This window comes from Haemaphysalis longicornis, unplaced genomic scaffold (assembly GCF_048455015.1).
Source record: "Haemaphysalis longicornis isolate Haplotype H1 unplaced genomic scaffold, Haemaphysalis longicornis Haplotype H1 scaffold_256, whole genome shotgun sequence".
Lineage (NCBI taxonomy): Eukaryota > Metazoa > Arthropoda > Arachnida > Ixodida > Ixodidae > Haemaphysalis > Haemaphysalis longicornis.
Genome location: NW_027526318.1, coordinates 289,700 through 305,700, shown reverse-complemented (window position 1 = coordinate 305,700; position 16,001 = coordinate 289,700). Strand labels below are relative to the sequence as shown.

Below are 16,001 nucleotides of genomic sequence, written 5' to 3'. Positions count from 1 at the left end.
ACAGGTGGTTCGCGTTGTTGAGCACTATACGTTGAGCGTGTCGCGCGAACGATGCAACTTTACATGACTGCGTAGGCAGGAATGTAGCCACAAATTTCTGTCTTACTACTTTAGAGCTCAAACTGCAGACGGAAACTCTTCCCGCATGTCGCTTGAGCCAAGAACTTGACGGGCCGAAGTCATAACCCACGTGCGTCTACACTTTGCTGAACGGAATTACAGGCCGTCTGTGTGCTCAGAAACATGGCACGCGTTCATGAATTGATGCTGTGTACCTGAGGTCCTCGCAGCCCATGCGCGTGTTTGATGCGTGTGTTCTCTTCCGATCGCAGTGTGAGTACCGTGGTGGCGTGAACCCGGGCCAGCCAGGCTTCGGGGGGGCAGCAGCAGATCCAGCACAGCCAGCGGCGTGAAGGAGCCTCTGCAGCCATGAGCAGCGGAAAGTCGAACGAGTCCTTGCGGAAAGAGGAGCCTCTGCAGACGGAGGAAGAAGAAGAGGATGATGACGGGAGGAGCAACTCGTCGCTGGCCGACGAACAGGGCGAGGCCGTGGAGCTGCCCAGCCCTCCGGACGGCGGCTACGGCTGGGTCATCGTGTTCGCGTCCTTCATCTGCTTCGTCATCGTCGACGGCATCATCTTCTCGTTCGGCATCTTCCTGCGCGAGTTTGCCGCCACGTTCAACGAGTCCAAGGGCGCTACGGCCTGGGTGGCCTCCATACAGACGGGTTGCTACCTGCTCGCCGGTACGTGTTATCAGCTTTGAAGCTTTGTTCCTTTAGCGCGCAGCGCTTTGGCGCCAGCGTTTCGCGGCGGCGGCGGCGGTGTCCGCGGTAACCGAACGAAGCACCCCAGGGAAAGAATAGGAGCAGCGTCTGGTGAGGGGAGGGCAGCACGCGCTGCTAAAGCGCCATCTCTCCATGGCTTCATCATCAAGGCTTAGTATGTCTCACTGCCTCCCCCTCACACTTTCGCCATACGCTCCAGATGAACCACGTGACATTTGCGCGGGAGGTTCAAACACGATTTGCAACAACATGCTCGGCGGCAGCGAAGCGCCGGGGAGTAACGGCAGAGTAGCGCGCGCCGCCATGCGTTCGCTGATCACGCGATTACTTCCTGAGACGCAGCAGATATGCGCCGCGACCGAGAAGACTGCAGTTCGCAATGCGCACAAATTTGGCAACGGAAGTATAGTAATCGTCATGTGACTCTTTTTTTTTAATTTTAAATGTTCGCTCCCTTAACGCTTCACCTGCCTGTTTATGGGCTCGTACTTTCCTTCCTCCCTCGCTTCCTTCATTATTCACTTTCTGTCTGCAACGTCCATTTCGTCTTCCACAAAATGCGCGAAAACCCATGAGATTGGAAGCTTCCATCAGAAGTCTAATTCACTGTGTTATTTTTTCAAAGGAGGTGAACGTTTTTTGCTGTCTCCGTAATATATGTCACTGCCTTCGCCTGTTATTTTCCTTTCTTTTCTTTTTTTGCTCCCCAATAACGTCTCTGTAGTTACGGCTTTTGCCACTGCACATCGTGAAGGAAAGAGTGAAAGCGTTTATCGGAAGTGTTGCGGAGTGCCTTTAAATCGACCCGGGAGATTTCCTGAGAGAGAGAGAGAGAGAGAGAGAGAGAGAGAGAGAGAGAGAGAGAGAGAGAGAGAGAGAGAGAGAGAGAGAGAGAGAGAGAGAGAGAGAGAGAGAGAGAGAGAGAGAGAGAGAGAGAGAGAGAGAGAGAGAGAGAGAACTCTCATCAGAAGCACCCAGGCGGCATATACATGAGTGCAGCGATCGCTTGGCTTCAGAGCGGGTACAGGCAACACCTCCTTTGTGCAACGTGGTAAAACTATAGAATAGGATGACGTCGCTTGGCTCAAGGATCTTCCCCCCATTGACAACTAGCCGGGATTGCACCCTATGCACCGACTCGGCGTCGTTTTTCCGCAAACAGCGCGAGAGCCGGCCGAGACGCAGGCCAGCAACCGCGTGTCAGTGAACGCGTGACGATGATAGCGAGATGAGGTTTGTCTCGATAACCGGCGCACGCAACTCTCGTCAAGGGGCGTCAGCTCGTGACGTTTCAGCTGGGCGCGAGGCTGGGCTGCTGGAGATTATCGCCCCACTCCTCGAGAGATCGCCGGCTGTGCTCCCACTTGCGCGCGCAAGGACGATTCTATTAGGGGTTTGAGGAGCCGGCAACGCCTGTGCCAACAAGGATCCGAGCACGCATAAATCGTTCTCGGAGGAGGGCTCGTTCTTTGATTAGCCTGCATTTCTTGCCCTCGTGACGTTTACACCGATAGGGGCCGGATTCCGGATTCTTACATTTCCTCCACCCGTGTATCTGCGACTTGGCGTAACGTAAGCCCGCTGAAGTGTCGTCTCCTATCATCTTATCATCTCCCCCGCGTTGATCCTCTCGCAATGCGAGTAGGACTGGAATGAAAAAAAAAAGGATTCTTTTTAATTGTAGTATCTTGTTACGGGGTCCGATTGCGCCGCATCAACGCAGATTTGTTGATCAAGGCCTATCTTAATTACCTAACATGTCAGGTTGGTCATCACGTTCGGGTGAAAAGTGACCTGCGTAGTTGCCATCCTTGAGGCCATTTATAGGATATACTTGGCGTACTGCGCCGTGGAGCACGTGCAAAAAATGTTGGAGCTTGACTACTGCGGCCAGATGCATTGTCGCTCGGAAAGAGGCACGCCTGATTGGCTCCAATAAGGATGGAATTACACTGTAAATGTTTGAGAATGGTGAGAAGAACGCATCGCCGCAGTACCCCTTGAACGTGGTCTCTACGAATCAAACTCTGGTAAGGTTAAAGACAGCGGTCAGGCATACATATTTGCTGTTGCGATATGTATTTATTCTTGTTAATTACACTCCGTGACTTAACCTTAGTCATTGCCGGAGGGGCAGACGGGGAAAGGGAGTTGGAGGTTGGGGGGGGGGGGGGGGACTGTTTTTTTAATGTATAAGAGAAGAGAGCCGGGGGCCATCTTCCTGTATCTTGTGGACCCTTCGGGATGGGTCCACTCCTGCAGAATTTGTGGCCAGACTTTCCCGCATGTGACTCTCCGACTGGCGTCAAACGTGGCATTTCTCTCCCGGGCGAGCGATAAAGGCGGGCGGATCACCATTTCCCGGCGATGCTTCACTTCTCAAGTAGCTTCCGCTTTGTACCCCACGCGTCGAATCGAAACGTGGGTTAAAGGGATGCGTTAACTCTTTCTGAAACGGAACTTGAGCGGGTGACAGAAACTATCCGGATGTTACTGCACAACGGAATATTTCGCTACCTACCAACACATGAATGTTACTACGAGGTCAGATATAATTATTACATATTGGCTAGTGCACAAAAAAAAAAAAAAAACAAAGGAAGAGAGAGACAGAGAGAAACAATGGAAGCACAAGAAACGAAGTCAGACGAAATAGGTGCTATATCAGTTATGAAGGAATCAGCTTGCCCAATTAACTATCCCCATCAACGGAAATGTTGACCGTGCGAGCGGTTGGAAGCTCATAGGGTCACATGGGCATCCAAGCGATGTGATCCCAGCGGCACCTGTAACCAACGCAGCAAGTGCGATGTGCTGAGCGTTCCGATGTGAGGGAGAAAGGAACTTGAGTCTGCATTTGTAGTACTACCTGAATTACAATCGCTACAACACAATCTCCCGTCCCTTCTAAACAGATATTAGCACACGGCAAACTTTAATTTTTGGGAACTGCGAAAATATTTTGTGACCTTGTGAAGTTGTAGACCTTTTTTGTTTTCTTTTTTCTCTGCAAGTTGTAGATGTTTGTGCTGCTTGGTTTTTATTCCTTGTCTGTAATGTTCTGCTGTTTGGGATTGATTTTGCATAATTTACACCCCAAAGCAAATCCCGTCTACCAATTTATGTAACCGGTCATTGAACTGAAAGACGATTTAATCAGATTTATGGTTGTGTTGTTTACAATTTCCGCATATTGGATGTATGTATATTATGTTATGTTATGTCACGAAACCGCGTCGAGCTTTGATGTTGTCGTTGTCGTTAATGCAATGTAACGGCTTGCTGGACCTCGTCAAGCTGCTATTGCAGCTTTTAGCTCAGCAACCAAACACACATTTTTGGTAAATAAAAGAAAGCTACTTGTCCCCACAAAAAAAAAATGTCCTTCACATGGTATGCCAAGTGCATGCGTGCAGCATTGCTTATCAGATCCTTAGGTTGCCTAATATGCGGACAAAACTTAGCCTTTCCCTTCACGACCACTTTGCTGGCAGGGGCTAATTTTGTGTCTCGGCTGATTTCCCCTTGCTTTCTGTTGTTGTAATTGCATGAAATTGGTCATATTTTTGCTCGTCAACAGGACCGGCTGCGGCTGGCCTGGCGAACGCCTTCGGCTGCCGTGCGGTGACAATCAGCGGGAGCTTACTGGCGGCCGCTGGCTTCTGCGGCGCAGTCTTCGCACAGAGCATTGTACAACTCTACATCACCATCGGACTTCTTAGCGGTGAGAGCTGCTACTGTGTTTCTGGCTTCCTTATTGCAGGGCCGTTGCATATACACTGGCAATGTGAGGGTTTGTTTCGAATTTTTGCATTTTTTGTTATTAAAGCGAAGGCCGTTATGCCACTTGTCCCAGCTTGACTGCACGGGCATCGAGTATTTAGGACTGCAGTCTAAGACTAGCTCGCTTCGCCGCCTATGCGGACCACACCGCATCGCCGGTTCTACAGTGCTTGTGCAACACCGTCGATGCCAGAACTCTTACCGCTCTGAGAGTCTGAGGGTTTACTGACATCCCACAAGTAGGCAGACTCCGCGCTTTCATTTTATCTTGACGCGATTCCCTTCGCGATGAGTCCAAGTTTTATAGCTGGGAACTCAAATAAAACGTGAGTTTTTGTTTTTTCACAAGCATTGTTCTTTAATTTTTTAAACTGAAACCATACATTAATATTTTTATATGGTTTCAGCCGACCTTATATAGTTAGTCAAATCACTGATAAATTTCAACGCTTTTGCAGTTGCAACCAAGATGAGTAGGCGAACAGTGGAAACAACATTGCGTCACGGTAGCGGATTTCTGCAGCGATATCTGGTAATATAAAGGGCGCCTTCTCTATAGACCGTTTACAGCGAGCAGTTAGGCCCGCCTTAGCCAGATGGCGCCAGTGCCGTAATCGCCACTACTATTCTTTTCCAGTTTCGGTTTCACCGTAGACTTCCATTGTCCGCTCGTAGTGCGCCGTTAGCGTAATAGATTAGGCAAAGAAAAAAGTCACAATTTCATGTTGTGGACGCAGTCGGAGTTCATTTTGGTCGTCGCGAAATGGAGCAGAACGTTCGCGGAAGCGCTCCAATGTACGGAATCATCTGCGGCGAGGCACCACCAAGCGTGATTCAGTCATTCGGAGGTTGGTTCCCTACTCCAGGCATCACAAATTTCTTGGTGTAATCATCGACAGGAACATTTCCTGGAGCGCACATGTTTCTTTCCTTAAGAAGAAACTTACCACCATTGCCCAGATATTCAGATTTCTTGCTGGAAAGACGTGGGGAACATCGGTAAGAGGAATGCTGCAACTGTACTCCGCACTTTTTTTAGGCGCCTTGCGTTACAGCTTGCCAGCAATTTCCCACACTTGTACCACTAACCTGCGGGTAATACAGAGCGTCCAAGCGCAGGCTCTGCGCACGTGTCTTGGTTTGCCGCGTTGTGCATCAACAGTGGGCACCATTTGCATCGCACAGGAACACCCAATAGCAACGTACGTGGCTACTGAAACACTACGCCTGTACATCAGGCTCCTCACGAGGCTGCCTTCTCACCATCTGGCGCAGCTTCCTCAAAGTAGACCACGATCTACTTTTTCAGCCATTATCACAGCGCACAGGGCTGAAATCCCTTCAAGGTACGCCCCTGCGGCAACACCGACCTCCCCGTTGTGGTGCCTGGCACAACCTGAGATTCGTCTCAGTGTTCCGGGAATTCGAAAAAAAGCCCACTTGTCATCATTGGCCCTTCAACAGCTTACGCTGCTGTTACTGCATGAACGGTACAACGACCGGAAACATGTGTACACAGATGGCTCCGTAACGTCATCCAGTTCGGCAGGTGCAGTGTTTGTGCCAGCAGATTTTGCAACAATTCGATTCCGTATTGGCCATACCGCGAGCTCGACAGCTACAGAACTTGCAGCCATTCGTGAGGCTCTTGACCATATCATCGGAGCTACTCCTCAAAATTGGGCGATCTTTTCAGATTCCAAGGCTGCCTTACAGAGCTTACGCGCAGCCCTGCGCTACGGCCCCCTACACCAACTGGTGACAGAGATAAGAGAAAAATTCCATCAAGCCATCACAGCCGGCCAAGACGTAATTTTCCAGTGGCTTCTAGGTCACTGCGGAGTCATCGGTAACGTGCTGGCGGATGAAGCTGCCCGTACAGGCCATGAGAGCGACCGCACCATTCTACTTCCGCTTTCAAGAACCGATGCCGCCAGGGCGCTTCGCTCCCTTGCACGCAAGATTACCATGCAGCAATGGAATACACCGGACTTTTCGAATCCCCGACTGTATATTCAGGATCCCCTTCTTCGGCGCCGTATTCCGTATGGGCTGTCTCGACCCCAGTCAACTTTACTTTGTAGACTGTGGTTGGGAGTGACCTTCACGAAAGCCTACTCCTTCCTCATCGGGATGGCCAGCAGCGCACACTGTGACGCCTGCGGGGCGGAAGAGACTATAGAACATGTGCTGTGTCGCTGCCCCGAATACTCGTCGGAGAGGAGCGTGCTTGCCACCGCGCTGAGCCGATTGGACAATCGACCATTTACGGTGGAAACTATTTTAAGTCATCGGTCTTCACCATCGACCTCGCAGAAGGCGACGAAAGCCCTTTTACGTTGCCTGAGTGAAACGAACTTGCTTGAAAGACTATAGTGCCCGAAACGGGACTAGAGTGCGCGCTTTCCCACTCCTATCTCTTCCTCTTCTCCCCCTCCCCCTTTTTATTCCCTGAACCCCATTCCCCCAGTGCAGGGTAGCAAACCGGGCTCTACACCTGGTTGACCTCCCGGCCTTTCCGTTCTTTTTTCTTCTTCTTCGCTCCTAATAGTTCAGGTTTCCTGAATAGGCTTCTGTGCCGCGCTCATTAAGGCAGGTAGATCAGACGAAGTGCGGAAAAGCAGAAAAAAAACGTTATCAATTACAACTGTGGCTGCGCCCTGAACGAGCATCACGTACATTTCGAAGAGCTCTTTCGAGGACACCAGTAGCTGAAATCTTGAGCGATACAGTTCGCTGCGCAAGTTGTTTAGGTAGGTCACTCCACCAGTTCATTGTCAGCGCAGCCACAACTGAGGCTGCACAAAATAGAAGTTCGTCGCTTCAACTCTTCGAATCCTTTCAATCGGTGACATACATGGTTATCGCAGCCAAGCCATTTCTTCACAAATAAGTAGATCTTGCTGCAGCAAATATGACGAAAATTAATGCACGAATTCACCAGTAACAATAAAAACTAAGGACATATCCAAAAATTACCATGTTGCATATATATATATGCTACCAGACCTATTATGTAATGCATAATAAAAAAATGCTCAGATCCGCAGCCTTATGTACCAGATCGGGCAATATTTGTATGTGTAACGAAGCTTGATCACCCGATTTGAGCGATTTAGAAGCTTGATTGTACGCACAAGTATTATTTCGCCATTTGCGCGCAATCGCGCCTAGCGTTAACAGCCACGCGTATGCGATTTCTTACATCCACTGTATGCTCCATGTGGCCCTTTCAACATGTGTGTTTCCATAGCCGCAAATTAGCACATACCGAACAAGCAACAGCTAATAAGGCGGAACAGGTATACAAAGCATGCAGGCCACGTCAGCTGTAATAAGCTGCCGCTTTTTCATCGCACGTCGAAACATGAACGATCAGCAAAGAAGTATTATACAACTTACTCACCCATGCAGGGTTACTTTGTTTTAGAACTCTTCGTATTCATAAAATAGTGCCTCCACAGCCAACCATTTTAGCGCAGGCCGGAAAGGAAAGTTTTCAAAGCAAGCTTCATAACGTTATTAATACATGCAGAACTGAGTTTTGTTTCACGGTGTTACTGCCCTAGCTTTTTATTTTGTTACTTCAAGGTAGTACGTAAAATTGGAAACAACATAATCCCTCGGACAGCTTTAATTATTTGTGTTGAGTTTACCGTGACTAAGGGCATGGCAAGAAATACCGCGTGCTCTAACAAGGATAGAAGAAGACTAAGACGAAGCGGGTGGGCAGCGGGGGCTGAACGTGAGCACGCACTAAAGGAGAAAGAAGTGGTTCGACCTTGCAGCAAGGCTGTCGGCTGGACGAAACGCGTAAACAGGAAACTAGGCGACGAACCCCAATCAAAACAGCGCTAAAACAACGTTTATGTGATATTTTTTGTTACTAAATAATCTCTGAGCGTTGGAACACCCTACTTAGCTGGACAACAAGACCTATTCACAGCAACACTCAGAAAATTGTGAAATTCGCCCATCCAGCCCGCGCCGGCACTCGCCAATGCGCGCGGGCAGCAGCGAAGGCCATGGTGAGGCGTTCTAAAAGGCCGCCCATGCCGTATGACGTCACACCCGCCAATACGGCCGCGTCCAGGGCGCCGCGCTGTAAACGGTTTCTAATTTTCAGTTATCTAACCCGTGAGAACCGGTTTGGCGCACGAGTTAACAGCTCTAGGTGAAGAATCATTTCTGTCACGCTGGTCCACACGTTTCATTGCGGTAAGGGACAAGACCTTGAGCATATATGTATAGAGCCGTATTGAGGTGCTCCTTACGTGCACTCCTTGTGGACTTTCTGTCAATTAGTTTTCGTAGTAGGTTGTTCCCACCACAAAGACTTGTTTTGCAGTGTGTTGAATGCCCGGACCACTGATTGAGTCACTTTCTGTTTTTACGGCAGCGCTGTAACCACTAGTCGCTACTCCCTGATGCACGTTTTTAATGAATAATCCTTTCACATCTGTCTTCGCAGGAATCGGCTTCGGCCTCATCTTCTTGCCCGCGGCGGTCAACATCAGCTTCTACTTCGAGAAAAAGCGGGCCTTCGCCACCGGCATCGCCGTCTGCGGGTCCGGAATCGGAGGCTTCCTGTTGGCGCCCTGCTGCCAGCTGCTGGTCGCCGAGTTCGGCTGGCGAGGCTCCATGCTGATCTTGGCGGGCATGAGCCTCAACTGCTGCGTGGTGGGCGCCCTGTTCCGGCCCATTGAGGAGCCGGAGCCGAAGCCCGAGCCAGTGCCCCTCAAGCCGCTGCTGCTGCGGATCAAGGAGGCGCGCGACGCCATGACCAAGTGGGACTCGGAAGAGGACGGCATCGACGAGACGCTTATCGCGGGACAACGCCGTAAGCGCAGCTGTCCGCCGCCCCGTATCGTCCACGACGTGATCTTGAACAGCGAGGAGCGCAGTGCTTCCAGCTCGACAAGCGGCAGCAACAACAGCCCACCTCCGCCGTACTCCGAGGCCGTGAAGACGGAGCAGCAGTTCAACTGTTGCCACAACAACAACCAGCTGCGCGTCGACTACAAGCCCGTCGCCCCCGTTTTGCGGAGGATGTCTTTTCCGAGGAGCGGCAGCCCTAGGCCACGCCGCATGACGGCGCCCGAGATGAGGCCCTTCTACCGGCAGGACATCCTCTTCAGCGCCAGTCTGCTGCGCATCCCGGAGTACCGCTCGCAGAGGGACATCAACTCGTACCACCAGAGCATCGCCAACCTGCCCAAGCCTGGCCCGCAGAAGAAGTGGGGCTGCCTCTCCCCAGAGCTGACGGACACGTTCACGCAGATGCTCGACGTCTCGCTGCTGACCAGCCCGACCTTCATGATGCTCGCCGTGTCCGGGTTCATGACCCTGGCGGGGTTCTTCGTTCCCTTCATGTACATCGTGGACAAGGCCATCATGTCCGGCATCTCGCCCGACAAGGCCGCCTTCATTCTCTCGGCCATCGGCATCACGAACACTGTGGGCCGCGTGTTCTCCGGCTGGGTGTCCGACCGGCCGCAGGTGAACGCGCTCTGCATCAACAACGTGGCCCTGACCGTGGGCGGACTTGCCACCGCCCTGTGTCCCTTTTTCGAGACCTACACCATGCTGCTCGTCTACAGCGCTGTCTTCGGCTTCTCCATAGGTGAGCCGGTTGATAGTATAACGTTACGCCCGGGCCTCGTATTCTTCCATATTCCCTCGATATAACCAAGCCATAAAACTCACACCGATGACGTCATTTCCGCTTCTGGAGCTTGCAAAGGCGCAGCAGAGTTGAGGCTGTCGTTTTGGGTATTAAAACGCTGTTTTTAAGCGTGTTTTCGACCTAAGATGATCATGCAGGCTACGCAGCTTTCGGACAGCTCAGCGACTGAAGTAGTCCATCTCAAACATAGACACTCAGCTGAGAGCTGACGTATTGAGGAACAGAAGTCGCAGTTCTGGAATTAAAGCAAGCAGCTAGTTGCTTAACATAGTACAGTTTTGTGTCTCAGTAAAATAGGCCACGAACAGCCCCAAAGTCACTGAGTTGCAAAAAGCTCTAGTCGTAGAGAGAAAGCTGTCTGATCAACGACATTGGGCCTAAATGCGGTTCTAGCGTCTGGCTTGCAAAGTAGTGAGCAAAGCGGAGCTAGTTGGTATTACTGCATTGTGGAACAGCGCTAATATACACAAGGACACACGCTAGGAGCATGCCACAGACGCTGACTATTGAAGAGGTTATTAGGCAGGAAAACAACCTGTATACAAAAAACTGGTCATGCTCAGGGCGCAAACTGTAGACTTATGAACAATATAAAACTTTCTGGCCCCTCTCACGTCTAAAGCCCAGTAACCAGCCATCTAAAGTCCGTGTAATACCCCTGCTACACTAGCGTCCGAGTGCCATTTGAACCAAATGTCATTTGACTCAAATGCCAAGTTGTGCTGCTATACTAGGTTTTGAAATGCCATTCGGCTCAAATGACATTCGATCCAAATGAGCACCGAGAGAGACATTTGGGGTTTCAAATGCCATTTCTAGCACACTCGCACGCAGGGTCTTCGATCGGCAATAAAAAATATAATACGTCCGTACGTAGAACAAACAAAATATTTTTGTTTGTGCAACTTGGTTGACTGTTCATTTACTTAAAATATGAAATCAACATGCTTAATTTTCATACTCTAAAAACCAGTGGGTAAGTTGCAAAAAAATAATAAAACTACGCAATACAGCCGCCACATTAGAGTCAAAACTGGTGTCTCTTCTAGTCTGATATCATTTTACTGCCTTAGACTACTCTTAAATTTGATTGTTGTTTTATTGTACGTAAATGGAATGGAGCGACAACAGCGCCATTACAGCACGGCGAGCAATGGTGAAAGCTTTCAAATGCCATCGAAATTGTGGTGTAGCACGGCGGATTCTGAATGGCATTCGAAGCACCCCATTTGAGTCAAATGACATTTGTTTCAAATGACATTCGGACCCTAGTGTAGCTGGGGGGAGGCGGGTATAAGAATGGGTGGTTAACGCCCTGATTTTTCCTGCTTTTGATGTGAGATACGTCTAAATTCTAGAATACTGTAACGACAGTGCGCGAAGGGAGCTTGATGTTTTGTGCTCTTTTCTTTCTTGCTTCTCTCGTTCGCCGCTATAACCTCGTTACCCGGTGTTTTCTTTCAGCCTGCTTCGCAGCTCTCCGGTCCATTATCGCCGTCGAGATGTTCGGCGTAGAGAAGCTCACAAATGCATTTGGACTGCTGCTGCTATTCCAAGGAGTGGCTTCCGTCATCGGCTCGCCTGTAGCCGGTGAGTGCACGTCTGCTGTTCAGGGAAGCTCTTCGAACGTAACTAACTTACCGATGAGACACGTGCATCGATGGAAGTCGTGGGCTCTGGTGACGTGAGGATGAACTAAACGCCGACCGAAAGTCACAAACCGGACAACATTTCCGGTTGTGCGTCAGGTGCTACGTGTTGGGACGTGCGATTACACAATTTCATGTTACAAGCAAAATATGAGACCTTCGAATGTCGTGCCACGAACTTCCTAAATTAGCGCATTCGTGTTCATATCTTCCTGTTAGAGCTTCGTTGACTCGTGATAGGGTGTCTATTTGTTATGCAACAGGCGGAGTTCGAAACCATTCACTGACAGGCCTGTCAGCATAACTGTTGCGCTGAAGCATTCCAGAAAGGTCCCGTTGTTGCCATCTCAAGATGTGCAGGTGGCTTGCACGTTGGATGGTGCGTGTATACCATCCATACCGAATAATATTTTTGCGTGTTGGTGTACCGTCTCGTCGGATCGCACTGATCTTGTGGTCGTAACTTGTGACACATAGTGCAGCAAGTGCGCGCCCACAGCAAGTGCCCACAAGACGCTTCCGGCATATGATAGGGCAGATTAAGACGAACACCTTCGTACCATTCCTTCCACTCAGGCAGCGTTTAGGTGCGCAAACTCTAAAACGAGGGATACCTTACGCGCAAGTTCTAGACCGCAACACGGCGCAGAAATTCGCTGAAATCGTGCATAATTTTCCCTCTGCAGGTAGCTTTTCATGGGTGGCCTAAACCAAATAGCGCCGCTTGTGGGGTCAGGGCCCATCTAGGGCAGCGTATGCCTCAATAGCTGAAGGCTTCCTTGCTTGATTAACCTGATTAACCCCACTTCCATCCACGCAGGTATCTTCTTCGATCTCACGGGCACGTACGACGCTTCCTTCTACATCGCCGGCGCAGTGATCACGCTATCGGGCCTCATGTGCTTCCCGCTTCCCTGGATATCGCGCTGGGAGAAGCGGCGCAACGAACCGGCACCCGTGCCCACCATCATCACGACCACCGTGACCAGCTGCGACAACGAGGGCGAAGAGGCCGGGCTTAACCAGCCCGAAGCGACCGCGAGCGACGACCAGTGCGAAGCTGTGCTGACCGCCACCTAGGGGCCCTTCGACAAACGGGAGGAAATCCAAAGACCGGAACCAGGCCCACCACTCCGCGCATACTCACTCGATCCCGCCCCGCCCCTCCGCCAATCGTGGGGCGTACAGATCCGGCGGCGGCAACACCGGGGCCAAGGCGGCGTCCTACAGGTCTCCGAGTTTCCAGACAGTGCCAGTCGCCGTCCGGAGGCCCTTGACGTCGAGGCAATGTTGTGAAAGACACGCCATGATCGCGTATAGCGCTGAGGACGTTTCGAACCCGGTGTCAAAAGCTTCCCGAGTGCAATCGCAACAGGCGTAGGACCGTTCAACCTTAGCCCTGGGTGGTCTGGGGCGAGATGCCTGATAAATCCGGACATCATCGTCGAACCACTATAGCAGTGCCAGGAGGAATCCGTGCCGGTGGAATTGACTTGGCATAATTACGGCTGGTGCCACTCTGTGGAGAGGTGTTTCTGTGGTGTGCGCCCTGTGGTCGCTGTCAACGCCATCTTGTGTGAGACTCCGAGGATGCTTGGAAGGAAATGTACCGCCGGGACAGTTCATTAACGCGGACAGTGCGCGCGCATTCATAGACTACGCGTGCGGTCTCTTGTACACAGATACGGTTGTATTCTTCCAGAAATCTGAGAAAGAGGTCGTTGCCGCATTGTCACAACATATCCCGGTTGGCTAATTCGAAATTTCAGTAAGGAGCAAGGAAGCCGAAAGCGCTTCGAGGTGCTTGGGCAACGAAAACGGCCTTCTATCAGTAATCGCATGACGCATTCATTGCTCAGCCTTTCGTTCGATATAATTCAACGCGTATTTAATGCTGGCGCTGACAGAGCCTCCGTAAAGTTCAACTGCGTTAAGTCCGACGAATTAATTAATATAGTTGGACGGGGTTAGTTTGCACACATGGATAGGCATTTATAAATTATGTCATTCTAATTTAAAGGAGCCATGAAGAGAAAATACAATTTGGGTTTATTAGAAAGACTGCTTAGTCCCGATAACAATGATACCAATATCATCGCAATCTTCGAAAAAATAACGGAGATATTAACGAAAACGTTTGAAGCCGTGGCGACCCCCTAGCCAATTTCCCGCAACTTTTCTATGACGTCACGGAACCTTGTTTGTGCAATTGGCGCCCCCCTAACTGACCTGTCGCGACGACACATGACTGGACGTCTGTAATGGGCCTCTACTTCCATTTTACCGCATCACTTGAATGCTAACGTGCAGTTAACGAACTGAAAATTATGTTTTATTGTTGGCCCGTATGACGTCATTCTCGCTCATACACGTCACTGTGGCGCAAAATTTGAAAGTTAGTAAATACTTCTTGCTTTTTTTTCGTTAAAAAACATCTTTTGGGGCTGCAATGGAGCTGAGTGAGATACTGAGTCCTAGTTCTTTCAAATTAAACGAAGTTGTATTTTCTCTTCATGGCTCCTTTAAACGCTAAGTGTGGCTCACATCGACCGTCACACGGTGACATCACACCGCAATAGTATGTTCTTTTTTTACTTGTAAAGATGTACCCAGGCCAAAATTACAACGCTTCAATTTAACATGTTAATGGCCGCGAGGAACGTCATTCACGTCTGAACAATTTTGTGCATACCTACGGCGCTTACGCACAGATGCAGGCAATGGCAATAACACGTCGCTGCTTTAGGAACAACGAATTCATTTTGCCATACGCCGTGTTTAGGATATATGCTTCACTTGACTTACTAAGTAATTGAGCCGCTATAATAATCGAAATGGGAACACGTAAAAAAATTGGCGCAGCTTGCACTACTGCTGCAAGGCAGGAGAAACAACAGAGCTGGCGGCCCCTCTCCCTTCGTCCCACGCGCAAGCCTGGACGACGCCGCTGTACACGAGCCTTTATACCATGTGTTGCGCAGTGACGTCATGGCTTGACGGGCGCCGGTGAGGCTCGGCAGAGCCATACCTGGGCTAGCGAAGCGAGCGCGAAGCTATGCACAGCTGCGCCAGGGGTTGCTAGGTAACGCGAGGGGACGTCATCGCTCCGCGAGGTTTTTTGGCGCGACGGACGGATAACGCTAGGCTTACACAGCTGTGCTGTTAAAAATTCAAGACTGAGTTAAAAAAAAAAAAGACACCAGGGGCGGTATTCTCGAGTTTTGTCCCTTTTGCGTCCCTTTCAAAAGTGTCCCTTTTGGCGAGCCCTGATTGGCTAAAAGCAAACAACCGGACGTGACGTAACGCAAGCGCAACAAACTTACTGCCAACGCCCATTGCTTAACCGGAAGTACGTCACGATGAAAGGGACTCAAAAGGGACGTTTTCAAAAGGGACAGTTACGAGACTACCGCTCCAGGGGCGGTATTCTCGAGTTTGGTCCCTTTTGCGTCCCTTTCAAAAGTGTCCCTCCGGCGAGCCCTGATTGGCTAAAAGCAAACAACCGGAAGTGACGCAACACAAGCGCGGCAAACCTACTGCCAACCTTCCTTCATGCTGCCAACGTCCACTGCTTAACCGGAAGTACGTCACGGTGAAAGGGATGCAAAAGGGGCGTTTTCAAAAGGGACAGTTACGAGAATACCGCCCCAGATTCGACTTCAAATTCTTGATTGAAAATCGGCACCAGTGCTTTTTAGCAAATGTTGTAACCAGGGTTTACTGTATGATTAGTAAACGTAACAGGAATTTTGGCATAATACCAAATACATGGCTTTGTTCAAGCAGCTGCATTGGCATGTTAGCCCCCCCCCCCCCCCCCCCCCCTTTGCACTACATGAAGCAAAACACTGAGGAGGCTGCATTGTCCACGCTTTATTGCACATTCCCAAGCTACATTTATGGAGTGTACAGAGCGGTGCTGTGATCAATTCAAAGTAATTGAAGGGCGATTTATACGTATATCGTTTAGATACAACTGATTAGGTAGATATATACTATGCACATGGGTGCGTGATATATGAAAGGAAAATATTTTAATGGTCCGAAATGAAAGCACATGGTGTGAACTTTCGCCACAAGCAGATTGAGAGACTTG

The 16,001-nt window shown here is 50.1% G+C and overlaps 1 protein-coding gene across 1 annotated transcript; it reads left to right on the top strand.

Moving 5' to 3' along the window:
* Nucleotides 1–317: 317 nt before the first annotated feature.
* Nucleotides 318–15,339, top strand: LOC144172738 (monocarboxylate transporter 12-like). The gene is made up of 5 exons (XM_077701353.1): nt 318–745; nt 4,368–4,511; nt 9,042–10,193; nt 11,721–11,846; nt 12,726–15,339. Exons 1-5 carry the CDS (start codon nt 430–432, stop codon nt 12,983–12,985), a joined length of 1,998 nt encoding a protein of 665 aa, XP_077557479.1. The 5' UTR covers nt 318–429; the 3' UTR covers nt 12,986–15,339.
* The last annotated feature ends 662 nt before the right edge of the window (nt 15,340–16,001 follow it).